At 40.8% G+C, this 16746-nt stretch overlaps 1 protein-coding gene across 3 annotated transcripts in view; it reads left to right on the top strand.

Moving 5' to 3' along the window:
* Positions 1 to 16188, top strand: part of SPAM1 (sperm adhesion molecule 1) — a 37707-nt gene extending 21519 nt beyond the window's left edge. The window contains exons 2-5 of one of the 3 annotated variants that reach the window (XM_067564310.1): positions 6378 to 6907; positions 7001 to 7554; positions 10043 to 10132; positions 13900 to 16188. In XM_067564310.1, the coding sequence (XP_067420411.1) occupies positions 6592 to 6907; positions 7001 to 7554; positions 10043 to 10132; positions 13900 to 14559 (1620 nt within the window). In that variant the 5' untranslated portion in view covers positions 6378 to 6591 and the 3' untranslated portion in view covers positions 14560 to 16188. Of the gene's footprint in view, positions 1 to 6377; positions 7555 to 10042; positions 10133 to 13899 lie in introns of all 3 variants that reach the window. The other 2 variants (XM_067564309.1, XM_067564311.1) reach the window with 2 other exon arrangements.
* Positions 16189 to 16746: the final 558 nt, after the last annotated feature.

Here is a 16746-nt window from a genome sequence, read left to right on the forward strand (position 1 = left end):
CTCAAACACAACAGTTATCAGACTATCTAAGTTGTGCATATTCAGTCCTTCAGTGATCTTCTGAATTTATTTGGTTTCTCTCCTAGATTGGCCTTTGGGCCTCAGTTGTTTTCTTCCCTCACGAGGCTGCAGAATTAATGAACCTTCAAACATAAAACTAGCTCCCCCTTATTCTAGTCTGTTCGCTCCTTAGCAACTACAGCTGTTGCTTACTCCTCATGCCTGGTCTACACTACAGAGTTAGGTCGACGTAAGGCAGCTTATATCAACGTAACTCTGTAGGTGTCTAAAATACAGTGGTGCTCTGCTGATGTAAGTAGCCCACTACATCGACCTAATAACTCCACCTCTGTGAAAGGTGCAGCACTTATGTCGTGTCTGGGCAGACACTGCATTACTTATATTGCCTGTTGGCAACTGACAGCCTGGAGTCCCACTGCTGCCTTCCCCCTTCCATCCCTCACTGGGAGACTTCTGGGATCAGGCTCTTTTCCCCCCATCCCTCCTCTAGAGGCGGCAACAGGGCTCTGGGCTGTCAGCTCTGGGGTAGGAGGTAGCTCCAGCTGTGAGCCCCATGTGGGGCTGACAGCCCAAGCCGTCCGCCCTGGGACTTCAGCTGTCAATGCCCATAATGCCCCACTTCAGTCGGTGGTAGTGCTTCTGGTGAGGATGCACACTGCCAACAGAAGCGGCTAATGTGGACATAAAAAACCACAGTCATTACTGTGGTAGCTGTACATCAACCTAACTTAGGTTGACTTAATTTTGTGATGTAGATAAGGCCTCAGTAACTACTGAATGGCTTTCTCTTTCCAGTAGCTGAAGCTGAGACTTTGTCATCTTTTCACTATGAGCATGCACACAAATGAAGCAAGATCTATACTATACCACCTTGTTCTGTAGAGTTACAAAGAGTTACGAAGTACGATATATCGTTGATAGTGAGAGTAGCCATGTTTCCGTATAAAGACTAAGTTCCCATGTATACACACACTCTGTGTATGGAATTATGGCATTTAGGAATTTAATCTTCGTCATTCTGAAAAGAGAATATCTCAGTAACTGTATCAAAATATTCTTGAATGCACCAATATCATTAGAGTAAAGTTACAAACATATATTTTTTATTAACAGTTTATAAAACATTTACTCAAAAAGAAAGCAACAGGGTGAAAAGGCCCAAAGTTCTGATTTCTCCTAGACCTTTGTCAGGATGTAGCCACATCATTCATGACAGCTATATACTGATCTAAACAAATGACCTAGTTCTTCCACTTCCACCTTAACCAAGACCCCAATCTCACAAGCAGATTCCTGTACCCACAGGGTTTTACTGTTAGGATCAGGGCCTAATTTTCTCCTTTGATCATTGTTTATTAACACTAAGTCATTAATTATTCAAGTGACTCCAGCTAGAATGAAGTAAACAAATAATAATCACTGGCAAACTGGGCTAAAAAATGGCCCAAACATTCTGAACCACAGATAAATATATTCATGATCATAATCTTAGAGATGTTTCTATATAGTCAGGCAGACTAATACTCAATACTAAGTCACTCAAGTCTATAGGAATCCATGATGGGCAACTATGAGCCATCCAAATCCATGAATTCACTGACTTTTGCACCAAAATTGAGAAGCGTGGCTCAGAGCATTATTGGCAGTCGATGTCAAATGCTGGGAGCACTTACTGGGTCAAACTTAGTCCTGATATTAGTGGACCCAACTCTAATGAGCTATGCCCAGTTATATCAGGGTTGAATTTTAGACTCTCATGTCTAATCCTAGTAAAATAACACTGCCCAACACTTAGAATGCTTAGTAGCACGGCTTGGACCTAATCCAAGCAGCATTATCAGTGATCCCTGATGGGATACACATCATACTGTACTAGGGGAATAAGAATTGTGAGATGTTGCATTGGAACTGTACACTTATTTTCAACCTTTCTCTTTATTTGCAACCTAGTTTATGACATAAACACGATCCAATAATTAAACTGAGAAAATTGATATGATATCCTCCAATATATAACCTTCACAAATGTCAAATTCAAGAAAATATAAAGCAGTAGCTATTTCCCTAGACTTGGGGCATTTAGATCCATCAGTATGTACTCCCAGATCACCCTAGAGCAATTAGTGTTAATATATTCTAAAGATATTGACTTTTTGACAAAGGCAAGGGCAGCTTTATTACTCAACTCACTTAGACCTAAATTCACAATAGGAGACTGAAAAGAGCAACATTTATTAGACCTGTCATCATTAAGCTGGGCGAAAGGCAATCCATTCAACTGAAAACTATCATGTGAAATAATCTATTAACTTTAACACACAAGAATACATTACAGTAAATTTGGAGGCCAAAGTTTTCCAACAATCAATTGAATAAATCTTAGCAGGATTGGCTAAATCAGCTGAGTTTTAGATAAGCCGATAAATGTAATATACAGTACAATGATTTCAACGTTTCCTCCATGTCTCTGGCCTTTCGGTCAAATCCACTTACAAGTAAACTTAATAGAGTGGAAAGTCAAATTTGTACCCTCTAGTGCTCCAATTTCATTTTTGGGTAAGAATTCCTCCTTAAAATGTATGATAATTTTCTTTCAACTGATTAGTTGTTCATGCATAAATGGAAGATATTTCCCCCATTCCCCATGATTTCTGAGAAGAGTTCCTTGTTCTGTCTCTAGAGCCCAAATATAAACATGTTACTCTATCAGGAAATGTCACCTCATATGGTTAATACGAAAAAGTTCTAAAGTTACAGTGGTCAACAAACAGAAAAGTCAGATTAGGTCAGACAGTGGGTTGCCAGTATGGAGCATCAGCTTTTTGCACATTTTGGGTTTGATCCTACTTATGGAAGTCAATAACAAAAGCCGAGTTACTTCAATGGTGTGGAATCAGACCCTTTCTAAAGAGTACATGGCTATTGAGTAGGAGGTATTATAACATTATATTATGGTGATACTAATTGGTAATAGGTATTTTATTGCATAAATATCCCACATGAAGAGTGTAAATTTAATTTTTCTATATGATCACATTCTCCTCATTCCCCAATTCTGTATACCTCTGTAGATGACAAGACTTGACAGAAAAATCAGAGCCCAAGAAAAGCACCCAGCACCTGTTTAAATGGTTGTAGAGAGACTGTGAAAAGCAACAAGGGGGTGCCCAATTCTTGGGTCCAGCTGAGCTGTTTGGCACATGACCAAAGGAAGAGGGGGTAAAGATGGCTTCACTTTAGTGTTCCCCTGCTCTTGGAGATGGCTCAGGGATGATTTGGCCCATTGTATGACTTAGGGCAGCTTCCAATTTACTCCTAATTCCACATGGCTGCCCAAAGCCCCAACGAGCTGTTCTGGCAACCAAAACTGCTATTAGACACAGAACAGCAATGCTTCAGTCATACCCCTTTTTGCCTAGTCACATCTCCCCATGCTGGGGGCTCAGACTGTGCTAGTTCTAAAACACCTGGGTTTTCTCTACACTGGGGAAAATACTCAGGGGGCATTTAAGCCAGTTTTATAACCCCTTTGCACAGCCATAGCAGTGCAGAGGAGCTATTGCAGACCAAGAACTGGACTCTCTATATCTGACCAGTGTCCACATTATAAACCCCTCTCAGCATGTAATGGGGGCCCTCATTCCTGAAGCAACCCCTGATAGCCCAGTGAAGTGCCACCATAGTGTCTTTGCCTCAGTTTCACCCCCAAAGGCAGAACCTGACAGAAATAAGCCTCCTCACTATCTTCAGCTTCTCTAGCATATGTCAGCCTATCTTTCAAACTGCCCTTATGGTTTCCCTCCTTAAGGTAGGAATTTCCCACAGCTCTCCTCCATGGAGCTATACTACAGCTCAAACCAATTGCAGGGCTTTAACCAGCTTCTCCTCTTGCTTGGGCCCTTTTACCAATTAGTCCTTCCACCCTCAGGCTGGGAGAGTTCAGCAAGCAGACTTTCCCCCGATGTTGTTTTCTCTCTGCTAATTCAGAGCTCTGCAGGAGCCTTCCTGCTATCTGAGGTTTCTACAGATATCTGCCCTCTTATGAAGGAGGAGGCAGCATTTATGCTGCCCTCTTCTTCCAGCTCATTTCTTATTGGCTGAGTGAGAGGGGGGCCCTGCCCTACAGGTCCCAGGCCCTTAAAGATACAGTAACAGGATTTCTTCTAACTGCTACTCTTCCCAGGACCCTTTTCCTCTCTCCCCATATCTCTTCAGGCCTTGTGTATCAGACTATCCCAAATTCTTAAAGGCCATGTCACATGATGGGGAGGACGGACCCAAAGGCAGTATTGCCCTTAAGGGGCAGGCTACCCCATCACATTGCATTAACATGTTTATTGCTTCACACTTCTTTTCAAGTACAGTGTTTAGTTGTGGTGAGGAGATGTTCTTCCCCAGCAGGAATGCTGAGTCCTAATGTCATTGGGCCTGGCTCAGGCACAATGCATCTTTGAGCACTGAAGAGCATGGCCACTCTACCACTGTGTAGTGAGACGGCGTGGCCTCCCTCCAAGAGTGATGGACACTCTCCACCCTCTGGTGGGTGGAGCCACACGAGACACACACCCCACACTGGAAGCAGAGGGGCAGGATAGGAAGTTTAAAAAGCAGGCCTTGCAGTTCAGTTGTTTAAGAGCTGGGGAAGGAAGCAGTCATCTTTTGCCCGCTGCTGAGCCCTGCACCCGAGACTAAGCTCTATAAAACCGAGGACCCAGAGGAGGTGTCAGGATTGCTGACTGACCAGTACCTGGATGAGCTACTGGGACTGCTACTGGCCATGTATTCTGGGAGACGGAGGAACCCCAGGAAATGGAGATTCACTTGGAAGGGGTAGTTGGAAGTATCCCAGGGACACCAGACATTAGTCCAGTTGTTTTGCCAGATTCTAGGCCAATGAGTTTCATTGGGATCCCTGCTAATTCAGTGATGGAACTTTCTGCTGCTGTCATGGCCCTGGGCTGGGACCCAGTGGAGTATGGTGGGCCTGGGTCCCTATACCCCTTGCTTCCAACCCCACCCCTACTCATTTTAGGCTGGATGGCCTGTGTTTGCTTAGTGCTCTACCCTGCCCAGAGGGCTGGAGCCCCTACGACTGCTTATTCCCCTGTGGAGCATTGTACTTCTAGGCACAACATATGTAAGAACATAAGTATGGCCATACTGGGTCAGACCAGTGGTCCATCTAGCCCAGTATCCTGTCTTCTGACAGTGGCCAATGCCAGATGCGTCAGAGGGAATGAACAGAACAGGTAATCATCAAGTGAGCCACATAGTGAGGAGGTGTGGCCTCCCTCTGAGACTGATAGGGGGGTTAGCCCTGGACCTACACACCCTTTCCAAGGGTGCAGTGTGCACTTGTTCCTGCCTTGTACAGAGCCTTCTTTTCTGGCCGTTGTAGAGTAGTGAGGCAGGGCAATGGGCCACCTCCTTCCCACCTGTTTGGGGAAGTTAGCACTGCTGAGGGAACCAACACTGGGGAAATCATATGCTCTCACTGTGTCCAGGTAGGGGAGGAGAAGTAGCCTTCAAACCCACATAGGTCTAAGCATAATCAAGCCCAAAGACCACACACTTTATTTTGATGGATTCCTTATTGTGATATCTTTCATACTGAAAGTCACTTGCTAATACAATTACTATATTGTTTTGGCAAAATCATTCAGCAGGAAGGATTTTCACAACAGCATGAATTATGAAAAAGCACTGCATTTTTAGCAAAGTTTGAATGATAGGCATGAAGGTATGATTACCAGTCTCATGAAAGACAAACAGAGCTACTATAGCCTATAGCTTACGCAACAGGGGTACAGTATATTGCATTAAAAACAGGAATGCAATAGGAATATGAGACAAACTTACGCTGAAGAAAATAGCACCCACATTTTGTCCTAGATCCAGGACATGATCATAACAATTGCCCTTATAAAGCATCTTTCATCTGGAGATTTCAAAGTGCTTTGTAAAATTAATAGCTTCAGAACAACCTTGTGTGGTAAGTAAGTAATATTCTATCCAGATTACTATTGAATAAGTAGAGGCACCAAGGGCTTATGTGGCTTTGTTCAAAGTCACATACATGAGTCCCTGGCAGAATCAGGAGTAAGACAGAGGATATCAACTGTGTTCTATGCTCTGACCATTAGAAACCCCTCCCCTGACCACCTTATATCTTCTCTCAGTATTTTATTGCCTTTTTGATGCAATGCTGGATTTTCAGTCAGTAAGAGTACTCTCTGCTCACTGAAAGATAGCAATATTTTCATAGCTACAAACTATGTCTAGTTATCTATTAAGGATACACTAAAAAGATATCCCATCTGATATTATAATGGATTTAGTCTCTTTTTCTTCATTAGGTTGGGCAATTACTGAGAAGCTTCCTTGAATCTACAATAAAGAGCACGGCATAAACACCTGTTTTACCCTTAAGGAATATGGCTTAATGTGTACACGATTTGAAGAAATATATTATTTTACTAAAGATTTTGACTAGCTGTGAGCACCTGGGGAGCATTGATTTGATCAGAAACAGCTGATGCCATTGTACATGTGAGCCATTCACTAACTGCAATGCAAACCCTAAGACAAGTCCAAAGTTTTGGTAGCATTGTTGCCTCTAACAGAGCATCCTGTCTCGTGTTCATTGCTATCCTAGTTACTTGCAGCTCATCTTTGAATATAAGAGCCAGTCCTCTCATCCCCAATTCTCCTTTCCTCTCCATCTGGAATGCTTCTACAGAACTTTGCACTGAGAAGACAGGAGTGCAGCTGGATATGAGACTCTTCCACTGGGTAGGAAGCACGCTGAAGACATCCACTGAGCAGAGTATTACTATATTCTATGCAGACAGGCTTGGCGATTATCCTTACATAGATGAGAACACAGGTGAGGCATTTAATGGTGGGATCCCCCAACTCTGTTCCATGGAGCATCATTTAAAGAAAGCCAAGGATGACATTAATTTTTACATGTCTTCAGATGAACAGGTTGGCTTGGCTGTCATCGACTGGGAAAATTGGAGACCACTATGGATACGGAACTGGGGATCAAAAGACATTTACAGACAGGAGTCTATTGAGTTTGTTCAACATAAAGATTTAAGCCTACTAGAAACCCAGGCCAGGCCTTTAGCCAAAATGGAATTTGAAGATGCAGCAAAATCACTTATGTTGAAATCTTTAAACCTGGGAATATCAATGAAGCCAAATCATTTGTGGGGATATTACCTTTATCCTGACTGCTATAATTATGATTACAAACAAAATCCCCACAATTACACAGGAAGCTGTTTAGATATTGAAATAGCAAGAAATAATGAGCTTAATTGGTTGTGGGAAGAAAGCACAGCACTTTATCCATCTGTCTATTTGGAAATGGCCTTGAGATCTTCCAAAAATGCACCACTCTTTGTTCGTAATAGAGTTCAAGAAGCCATTAGAGTTTCTAATGTCTCCAATTCCACCTGTCCACTTCCCATTTTTGTATATACACGTCCTGTATTCACAGATTTCTATCAGGAATATCTCTCTCAGGTGAGTGAGGTTTGGTTAGTTCTTAAATATTTGTAATATAAGGAACACTAAATACAAAGACACAAACGGTTTGCAAGATGATTAAAGTTAACCTACAGGGGGTTTGGATGTTTACTTGACAAGTAAATGAAATTGTATTGAAATGGAAGTATGCAGACAGAGTCACAAAACTTAAGTTAATTCAGCAATTAAATTCAGCCACACCAAAAGGGCTGAATTCTACCAGTCTTTCTCACAGTACCTTATGAGTAACACTCTATTCCACAAGGAGTGAAATGCTATGAAAGTGGAAAAAATATTGTAGCATGTTAACTGAGAGAAAAATGTGAATTAGTTGGTGGTCCAAGCTGACTAATTTGGGGCTATTAAAATTGTACTGGGGGCGATTTTTGCTCTTTTTTTTGATGTATAAAGAAAATATGAAGATTACTTTTAAAAAAGATGTTTCTGTTTTTTACCTTGAAGTAATAGGAATATCAAGTGTGGTCTGCCCTAGTTTTATTAGAGGACCTTTAAGAGCTCTCAGGCATGTCTATTGTCAGTTCTAACTCGGTAACTGAAGAGACAAGGTTGTCAAATCTTTAATAGAAGCTTCCTTTCTCTAAAATGTTGATTAGATGTTAATAAAAACAAACAAGAAAACCAAAGTTTATTTTTTTAAAACAGTAAACCACACCCCACCCAGTTGCTCATATTTTGTTCTCTGGGTTCTTGTGATGTCACCGCTTCACAAGTTCTTCTGTTATCATGGAACCTGTTTGCCTAGAATTTCTGAAGTGACAGAACAAACAGAAAAAAAACCCTCTAAAAGGTCAAAACACAAATATTTTATATACACCATAAAGAGGCAAAAATGGCACAAGTCCACTGATTGTTGCTTCTGTAGGTCAATCTTTAAACACGATGAACAGATTCTGCTCTCATTTATACCAGTGTAATTTTGTATATCTGGAGAAACTCCACTGAAATCAATGCGGTTACCTGAGAGTAGACCTGATTGAACAATATATAAACAAATATTTTAAATTAGCCCATGTGTAAAGCCCATGAGCACCCTGTGTCTTTCCCTTTCTTGATGACAGCGGGTTCCAGTGGGGCTGACTCTTCCTCCTGCTGCTTTTCTGCTGTTGCCCCCCTGCTGGCCAAAGCTAGGCAAAACATTGATAGTTACCCTCAAATATCTAGGGCACCTTGCCTATACTCTACCGAGGGTTCAAGGTGTGACCTGATCAAGTTCGGTACCCCCACTCTTTCCCTACCGAGTGCTTGGATTGTAAGGCATCTGCCCTTCTCCACAAGGCTCAGGGAGAACCCTGGTCAATTTAAGTACCTGCTCTTACCTACAGGATTTAGGGCTCTATGGGTCTGTGGAACCTTTTCCCAGTGAAAGAGCTATTAGCAACAGATGCATAGAATACATATGCCAAACAAATCTATTATGATTACCACTCATAATATACAGACAAACTTCACCTGATGGCCAGTCAAGATCCACTCATCTGAGGGTGCCAGAGATGACTCTGCACATCACAGTTGTGCAGAGGGGTAAGAATTTTAGCAGCTTGATGTTGAACTGCAGTCCAGAGATGGTTCCCAAACAGTATTGTTTTTCATTTACATTATACAGGTAGAACTAGCTACTTCCTTCAAATTTACTAAACCTATTATATTATTCAGTACCCCATGGTAACAATATTTAATCAATCATGCACTGGCACCTATATTTCCTCCTCCCTGCTGAAGTCCTTTTTTACATTTTATCTCATATGCACAAATTATAACTTATTCATGATCTTCTTTGTTTGCACAGATGGTCAGCATATATTTGCTGATCAGAGCTTATTTTACCTAATTTATCATTTGCTGGGTCTTTCTGTATCTTCCCTAAACTTCCCAGCGCCTGGATGTCTCTACTTTACAACCTTTGCTGTTATAACTTTTGTTAGGAGCATTCCTAAAGTGGGGGTGCCTTATCACCAGCGAAGCATTTTTTAAAATTTCAGTGGTGAAATTCCTGAGTTTCACTCAATGCTAATCAAGGATAGTTTAATAAGGGGGTGAGTTAAGTCCCAGGCCTACACTGATCTGAACAAGATTTTTCCTGCCCCCCAGTCTCAGGTAGTTCTTTTGAACTTGGACACCACCAACTCTGATTAGCTAATAGAGCTGATGGGAGGTGATAAAGGTGTGGGACAAAATGGTGATCAACTTGAAGAAGTGCCAATGTGTCTCATGATCTTGTAGGAGATCAGTTTGAATCTTGGTTCTCTGATCATAAGATCTATTTAAAGTGGTACTAGGTGGCAACATGGTTTTGCATCATCTGCTCAATTCCATCCCAGTATAACTGAGAGCAGAATGTGGCTTTAATGTTTTAACTATTCATCACTTTCAAGGTGGTTATACTGGTTATGTAACTTCTTTTATGTACTTATATGTTACTGAAGCATAATTACTTTATTATTCATCCTTGTACATTTGCTTTCAGGATGACCTTGTACATACCATTGGAGAATCTGCTGCATTAGGTGTCTCTGGAATTGTAATCTGGGGAGACTTGAATTTAACACTGAGTGTGGTAGGTCAGATTAGTTACATTCAATTTTTTAAAAAGCAATAAATTCTTTTTCCGAGAGATGAAAAGTCTAAGGTATTGATTAATATATTTATTTACTCCTCTCAGATTTTCTGCTTTAAACAATGACTAAACAGTTTCCAGAAGACCCAGTTTCTTCTCTGAGAAGAAAGCAAACATCTTTCGAGGCTTGTTGGTGTCATCTGTGACTATACTTAAATAAAACCTCACCCTCCAGAAGTCTTTTTATATCAGTGTTAGTATTAAGCTTTTAATCTGATACGTGCTGTTAGGTATGGGTGACTAGACAAGCAACTGTGCTAGCCACAGGCAGGCTGACACTTGTTTGGTTAGTTTAGGAGTTCTGAAACTTTTTCATAGCATTCCATCCTAAGGTATTGAAAAATATTCAGGCCTTGTCTGATGTAACTATTTTTATGATCTTCCTCCTAGGCTGGGTTTTTTTATAATGGTACATTCAGGAAAAATATTTTAAACATTAAGAGAGGGCAGCCTGTAAATTTCATGATTAGCCTGTTCTCTCTTTCATATGCAGTGGATGATAATATCTTGACTGGCTCCTATATGAGGAAGATCCATGGCAAAAGTGAGGGGGGGGAGTCTTTTTCCCCCTTCATTTGCTTTAGGAAGGTCAGCCATATAGTTTGAGAAGCACTGCTCTAAGGATGCTCAAATAAATCTTTTGAACTAGCTGATTCATATACAGTCAAGTCAGTCTGTTATAAAATACTGTATGTGCAGTTATTATTGTACTTTCACCTCCACCCACAGTCTTCTAAAAGCAATGAATTTCAACTGTCCAGCACGGCTGGTGTCTCATGAGCAGAAAGCATGCTCAGATAAATATTCATAGTTCTTTCAGGACTGAATTTTCAAAAGAGTCTGACCCTGGACTCCTTTTGTACAAGCTTGGTTTTAATATGCATATCATTTGCACCTGTAATTTTTGCATACTATCATTATCACAGAATTTACATGGGCAACAGTCTTTAGAATTGAATTTGCAAGTGATTTGTGTGAGCAAATGAGATTTTGCACATCCAGATTGTAACATTTACATACATACCTATATCAGTTTTTGCATGAGTAAAGCTGTGTGTTCATGGAACAACCTTCCTAAGGGGATATGTCAAGTCATTACCCTCTCATCATACAAATCCCTCTGGCAGGCCCACTTATGCCATAACTTTTCCAAGAAATTAATCAGCTAAGAATTGCTAGCTAAAATATATTCAGCTGTCCTCTCTCCATATAAAACAAAACAATACTTCTGCCAATCATTCCTCTAACAACTTTGATGGCATATTGTATCCCTTCCCTCTCCATTTTGTATGTATTTTTTCAAGGTTGTTGGAAAATCTGTATCGTTGGAGCAAAGTCAGTGGTTAAATATTCAAAAGTACCTAAGTCATCTAGGTACTTTTGAAAGTGTTACTCTGTGTGCCTAGGTCACTTTGTGTGCCAATGCAATATAAGTGACATAAAGTAACTGAGAGAATCAGTAACAGTAAAATCCTGTAGCTCTACAGAAGAGTGGAAGGATGGTGGGGTGTGTTGTTCAAAGACCTGTACTCTAAATTGTCCGAGAACAACTCAGCCTGTTACATAAAGAGACAAATAAACAGATACAAACTGGATTGCTTGAATTAAAAAAACTGTAAGAAGAAATCTTCAAGACTCCTAGTAAGATCACAGGTTGGCATAAAATAAGTGAAGAGATTCTAGAAATGGGAGGAAATATTTATAGTTAAAATCACAAAATGTAATTTAATTGGTTAATGTTAGTGGGATGAGGTGACCACCATAGACAATGTTTATCTGGGCTCCACCAAATGGGAGTGGGAATGATGCGTGGACTGGAAGGAGCAAGGTTCACCATCTTGACTGCTGCTCCCACTGTCTCCTGGCTGGGATCCACACTAAAACCACTGGGCCTTCATCATCCTATCCTGAAAAGCATCCTGACCAGACCAGACAAGAGAGAGAGGGAACCAGATGTCATTGCTACCTCCAATAGCTTCAGCTAAATCCTAAACAAGGCCTGGAACGTAAGAATTTGGTTCCTGATTTCACCCCCTCCCTTGTTTGCCATTTTCCTTTCCCACCATATTTCTTCTCTTTCCTAGCTCACTCCTTTTGTCTTCTGTCTAAAAATAAACAGCCAACACAACTCTCTCTTTTGGAACATAGCTGTGAGCCTGTGACCGGAGAGGCAGCTTAAAACAATGCCTTAAACAGTCTGCCACTGGTACAGGTTTGCCAGGTATCGGGGTGGCTGATAATGCAATGTGCCTGTGCAAGTTGCAAGTACAAGCCAGCACCAAAGACAGAAAACATATCTTCCCTCTTTACTATTCTTTCCTCTCCCCTTTTACATGTTTGCCTTGTTTTTTCTGAAAGAAAACAGGGTTGGATTTCAGCAACAGCTCCAGACCATCCAAACAAATTTATCTTTTTCCCGAAATGTCCCGTTAAAAGGTTGTCAGACAGAGGTTTCTCCTATAAAAGACTGTTTCCAGCTAAAGGGAAAGGGACTAGGGGTTATTGTTAAAATGAAAGCCTTACTCAATACTTCACATTTCAAATGCTTAACTGTTTCCCCTTCTTATTCTGTATCTTTAATAAAGGAGTTAAAAAGATTTTTAGTGGTGGCTCTGACAGGGTAGTAAGCAATAATTTGATAAGAAATCCCAGATTAACTCTTTAATGTTTTAACAGTAAACAAATGTTTCATCTTAGCCTTTGTTAGGTCCAGGACACACCCTTTTCAACACAACGGGTGGGAGTTCTCTTAGGCCTTGTCTGCACTGGATTATTGTCCTGATTTCAGCCATTGATGGGCAGTCACTGATGTAGCTGCACCAGTACAAACCCTAAATTAGGATCCCGAATGCAGACAGGGTAAACTAACTGCCACCAGCTGTAAACCTGGTATTGTTTACTCCAGGGGTAAACTCCATTGGTGCAAATAGAAGCTTTGCCTGGCTGCACTAGGTGTTTGGTGTCTAATCAGGGCAAATGCCCGGTGTAGATAAAGCCTCAGAAACAAAACATACTAAAAGAAACAAACACCCCCAAAACATTCCAAAGCCTCTAATTATGAAATCATGCCATGCAAACAGGAATCCTGTGCCAATTATGCAAGAATTTCTCAGTCAGTGAGGCATGCTTTGAAGATATTACTTAATATGAGGAAGTTCCCAAAACTCTTTCTGTTCCACAGGCAGATCCCTTGGAATGTTCAGTTCATGCATTAAAAACCCCGGGCTTCTGCAGCTGAGGGATAATCAGCTCAGGGGGAAAGAGGGAGGTCATGTGGGGATGATAATTAGAAAAAAATGACCTTTTGAGAATACCTGGAATTCTTCAGGCTCCCCTCAAAATCTAGTCAAGTAAAAAGGAATTTTGATCTTATAACTTCATAAAATGCATCTGACTCAAAGAGCTGTCAGCTAACCATACATAGATAAAGTTAAAGCTTTAATTCCTTTGCTTTCTGATATTTGAAGGCTTTTAATAAAATCTCCAGCCTCTATCTAGCATAATTTTGCCATAATTATTGCACTGTTTAATAACTTAATAGATAAATGTGCTTGCTTCCAACAACCAATGATAACTGATTGTCTGCATTCTCAATACTTCAAGAGAAACATTGATAATTTTCCCCAACAACGTTGTTAGTGAAGTGACAACCATTTTCATATTGAATTTGTATACTAAACTTTTTTAATACCATTTCTTTTTCACAGAACACTTGCAGGACCCTGGACAGCTACCTTAGGCGCACTCTGAACCCTTACATCATCAATGTAACCATGGCAGCCAAAATCTGTAGTCAGGCATTATGCCAAGATTCTGGTGCATGTGCACGAAAGAACTGGAACTCCAGTGACTATCTTCATCTGAACCCAGAGAATTTTGTCATTCAGCTGTCAAAGGATGGGAAATATGCTATACAAGGGCAGCCATCGTTTCAAGATCTGCAGCAATTTATAGAAAAATTTTATTGCCGCTGTTATGCAGGCTACAGTTGTGAACCTAGAGTTGATATAAATGACATCCACTACATCAATGCTTGCATTTCAGAAGATATTTGTGTTCAAGTGTCCTTAAATTCTCTTTCTAATGTAGAAGCCTCTAGTGGCAGGACCGCTTCCAACATGAGTGTATTTTCATTTACCTCACAGAGAAACATGACATTACCTGCACATAATGCAACAGAAGGTTTTCAGCAAACTATTAGGTATAATACATTCAATGTATCTACTGCTGGACGTATCAATGTCCCAACTAGCAGCAGTGGTGCTTTAAAGATAACTGATACTCATAGCTTCAGTGGTTTGTCTTCTGATGAGATGAAGATTTTGAATGTGGTTTGTTTAATTCTAATTTTGAGAAACCTAATCTAAATGACCCAAATGAAGAAAGAATGCCATTTTCATTATTTCTTTCTTCAAGGCTGCATTCAGCATTCTGGAGTTTTTATTCCCACAAAAGGATTGTTCTTGAAAAGAGATGAGCAGTTGTGATTTCTGCGGACATATCTGGATCAGCCCTATTTTCTGTGCCTTAGAACTGTACATCGGCTTTTCAGTTTAGTTCTATAAACTACTTTTTGTGCCAGAGAAATACTGATCACATCTTTGTGTAACAGGATAATCCAAAATAATGAACATTTTGTAACTGTAATTTTTATGTTTGAGAAACAAACTTTTATAGGGTGTAGGGAGCTATTTGTAAAGAAGATTTTATGTTTCAAAATATACCATTTACAAACTGAACTTAAGTGAGTCTTGAGTAGTGTGTAGGCTTGGTGCTGGTTCTCCTCATAGGGTGAATTTTCATCCAGTGTGAATATAAATACTAGTTCCTATAAATACCTGGATTACTTTTAGAGCTGAAGAAATAATTTGCAGCCTCTTTCTTCCTTTAGAACTCCTGCAAAGACTTTGCAATTTATCCCTTATTTAAATTTATTCAAAGACTTAACAAGTTATTAATTTTACTCTATAGAATAATTACAAACAATTCACCTCAAATATCTAATATTCAAAATTCTAAATTTGAACTGTTTTGGCTAGGTGTGAGTGGTCACAAAAGTCCTGGGGTATTTCTAGTCTTTCACTGAATGAGCTCAACTCCAATAATCTGGAGGAGGGATTGTAGAAGCAACCAGTGGATTGAATTGCTTGGGGGAAGAGAGCAGTTGAAGGTTTTTAAGGGTTCACAGGTCTTGTACCTGGATCTGTGGGACCCCAGGTAGTCTGCAGACCATAGCTACTCCCCAGCAGCTTGATGGAACTAGTAGGGAGTGTGAGCTGCTGGACCCTAGTTCATCATAGGTCACTTCCCAGGAAGCTCCCAATTGAAGGAGACGTCTGACCTCTCTGATTGGTTCAGACTGCTATTTAAGACAGAAGGAGGCACAGGAAGTTGTTTGAGCAACTAAGCAAACCCGTGGCTGGCTGTTACATTGGTCCCTGCCTGCTTGCCTGACTCCTGGGCCCTGTCTCGGTCCAGATCCCTGTTTCTATACGCACCCTGGCTTGACTCCTGACTCTAACCATGACTTTGATCTCCAGTTCCTGACTCTTGCTCTGACCATCAGCGCTCTGGCTGCCTGTTGGGGTCTATAACAAAGCTGAGATAACAATCAGGAATAGGAAATTTTTAGACAATTGTTAACTTTTTTCTTTCTTGGTCTCATAGGCTTTGCTTGCTGCATTACTCTTAGAAAAGTTATGGGACTAAGATTTAATGGCTTGATGTATAATTTAAATTTGATTTTTTTCTTCACATGTACACATGCAGTCCTACTTACAAAAGATGTGATTTAATCTTTGTCTGGTTTATTAAATTACTTCCTTGCCAGAGCTCTAGTGAGGGGTTTTGGGATCCTATGGGCCCTGCTTTGTCAAGCAGGATCCCATCATATATAAAATATACCATTTACAAATACTTGCACATTTGAGTTTAAAACTTATTTTTCACAAACGTTCATGAATATAACTCAACAGGTTGAAAGTTTGTTTTGTTTGATGAACACAAAGGGGACATGACCAGAACTAAAGCACATTCGTTTTATCAAACACTTGCAGAAATATTTTATGGTACTCACCAAGCTCTCATTAACATTAAGTCATTAGCTTATAGAATATTAAACACAAAACTATGTTTAAAGAACGTTAAGGTTGCAAAGACCAGCACTCAAAAGTTAAGGACTAAGGATACCTGTGCAACCTTAATTCACCTCTCTTGTGCATGTGCATTATAGTATTTGCTTATACTACTGGTTTCATAGGACCTGTAGGGGCCAGGAGGTGTGGCCTCCCTCAGAGATTGATGGCGAGGGAGGGCCAAACCCCCTCTGGGGGGGGGGGGGAGCGGCGAAACCCAGAAGTCCACCCAAACCTGACCAGAAGCGGAGAGGTGGGACAGGAAGGGAAAGTATAAAGGGCAGGCCTTCCAGCTCAGTTGGAAGAAGGCAGCCGAAGGAGAAGGACGTTTCTCCCTGGATGCTGGGGCTTGGACCTGACAGTTATCCTGATGAGAGGCTGCCAGGGCTGCCAACTGACTAGGGCCCTGAGGAGCTGCCG

The sequence above is a fragment of the Emydura macquarii genome, unplaced genomic scaffold (genome assembly GCF_026122565.2).
Source record: "Emydura macquarii macquarii isolate MOO-44397 ecotype Brisbane River unplaced genomic scaffold, CSIRO-AGI_Emac_v2 contig_2636, whole genome shotgun sequence".
Taxonomy (NCBI): domain Eukaryota; kingdom Metazoa; phylum Chordata; order Testudines; family Chelidae; genus Emydura; species Emydura macquarii.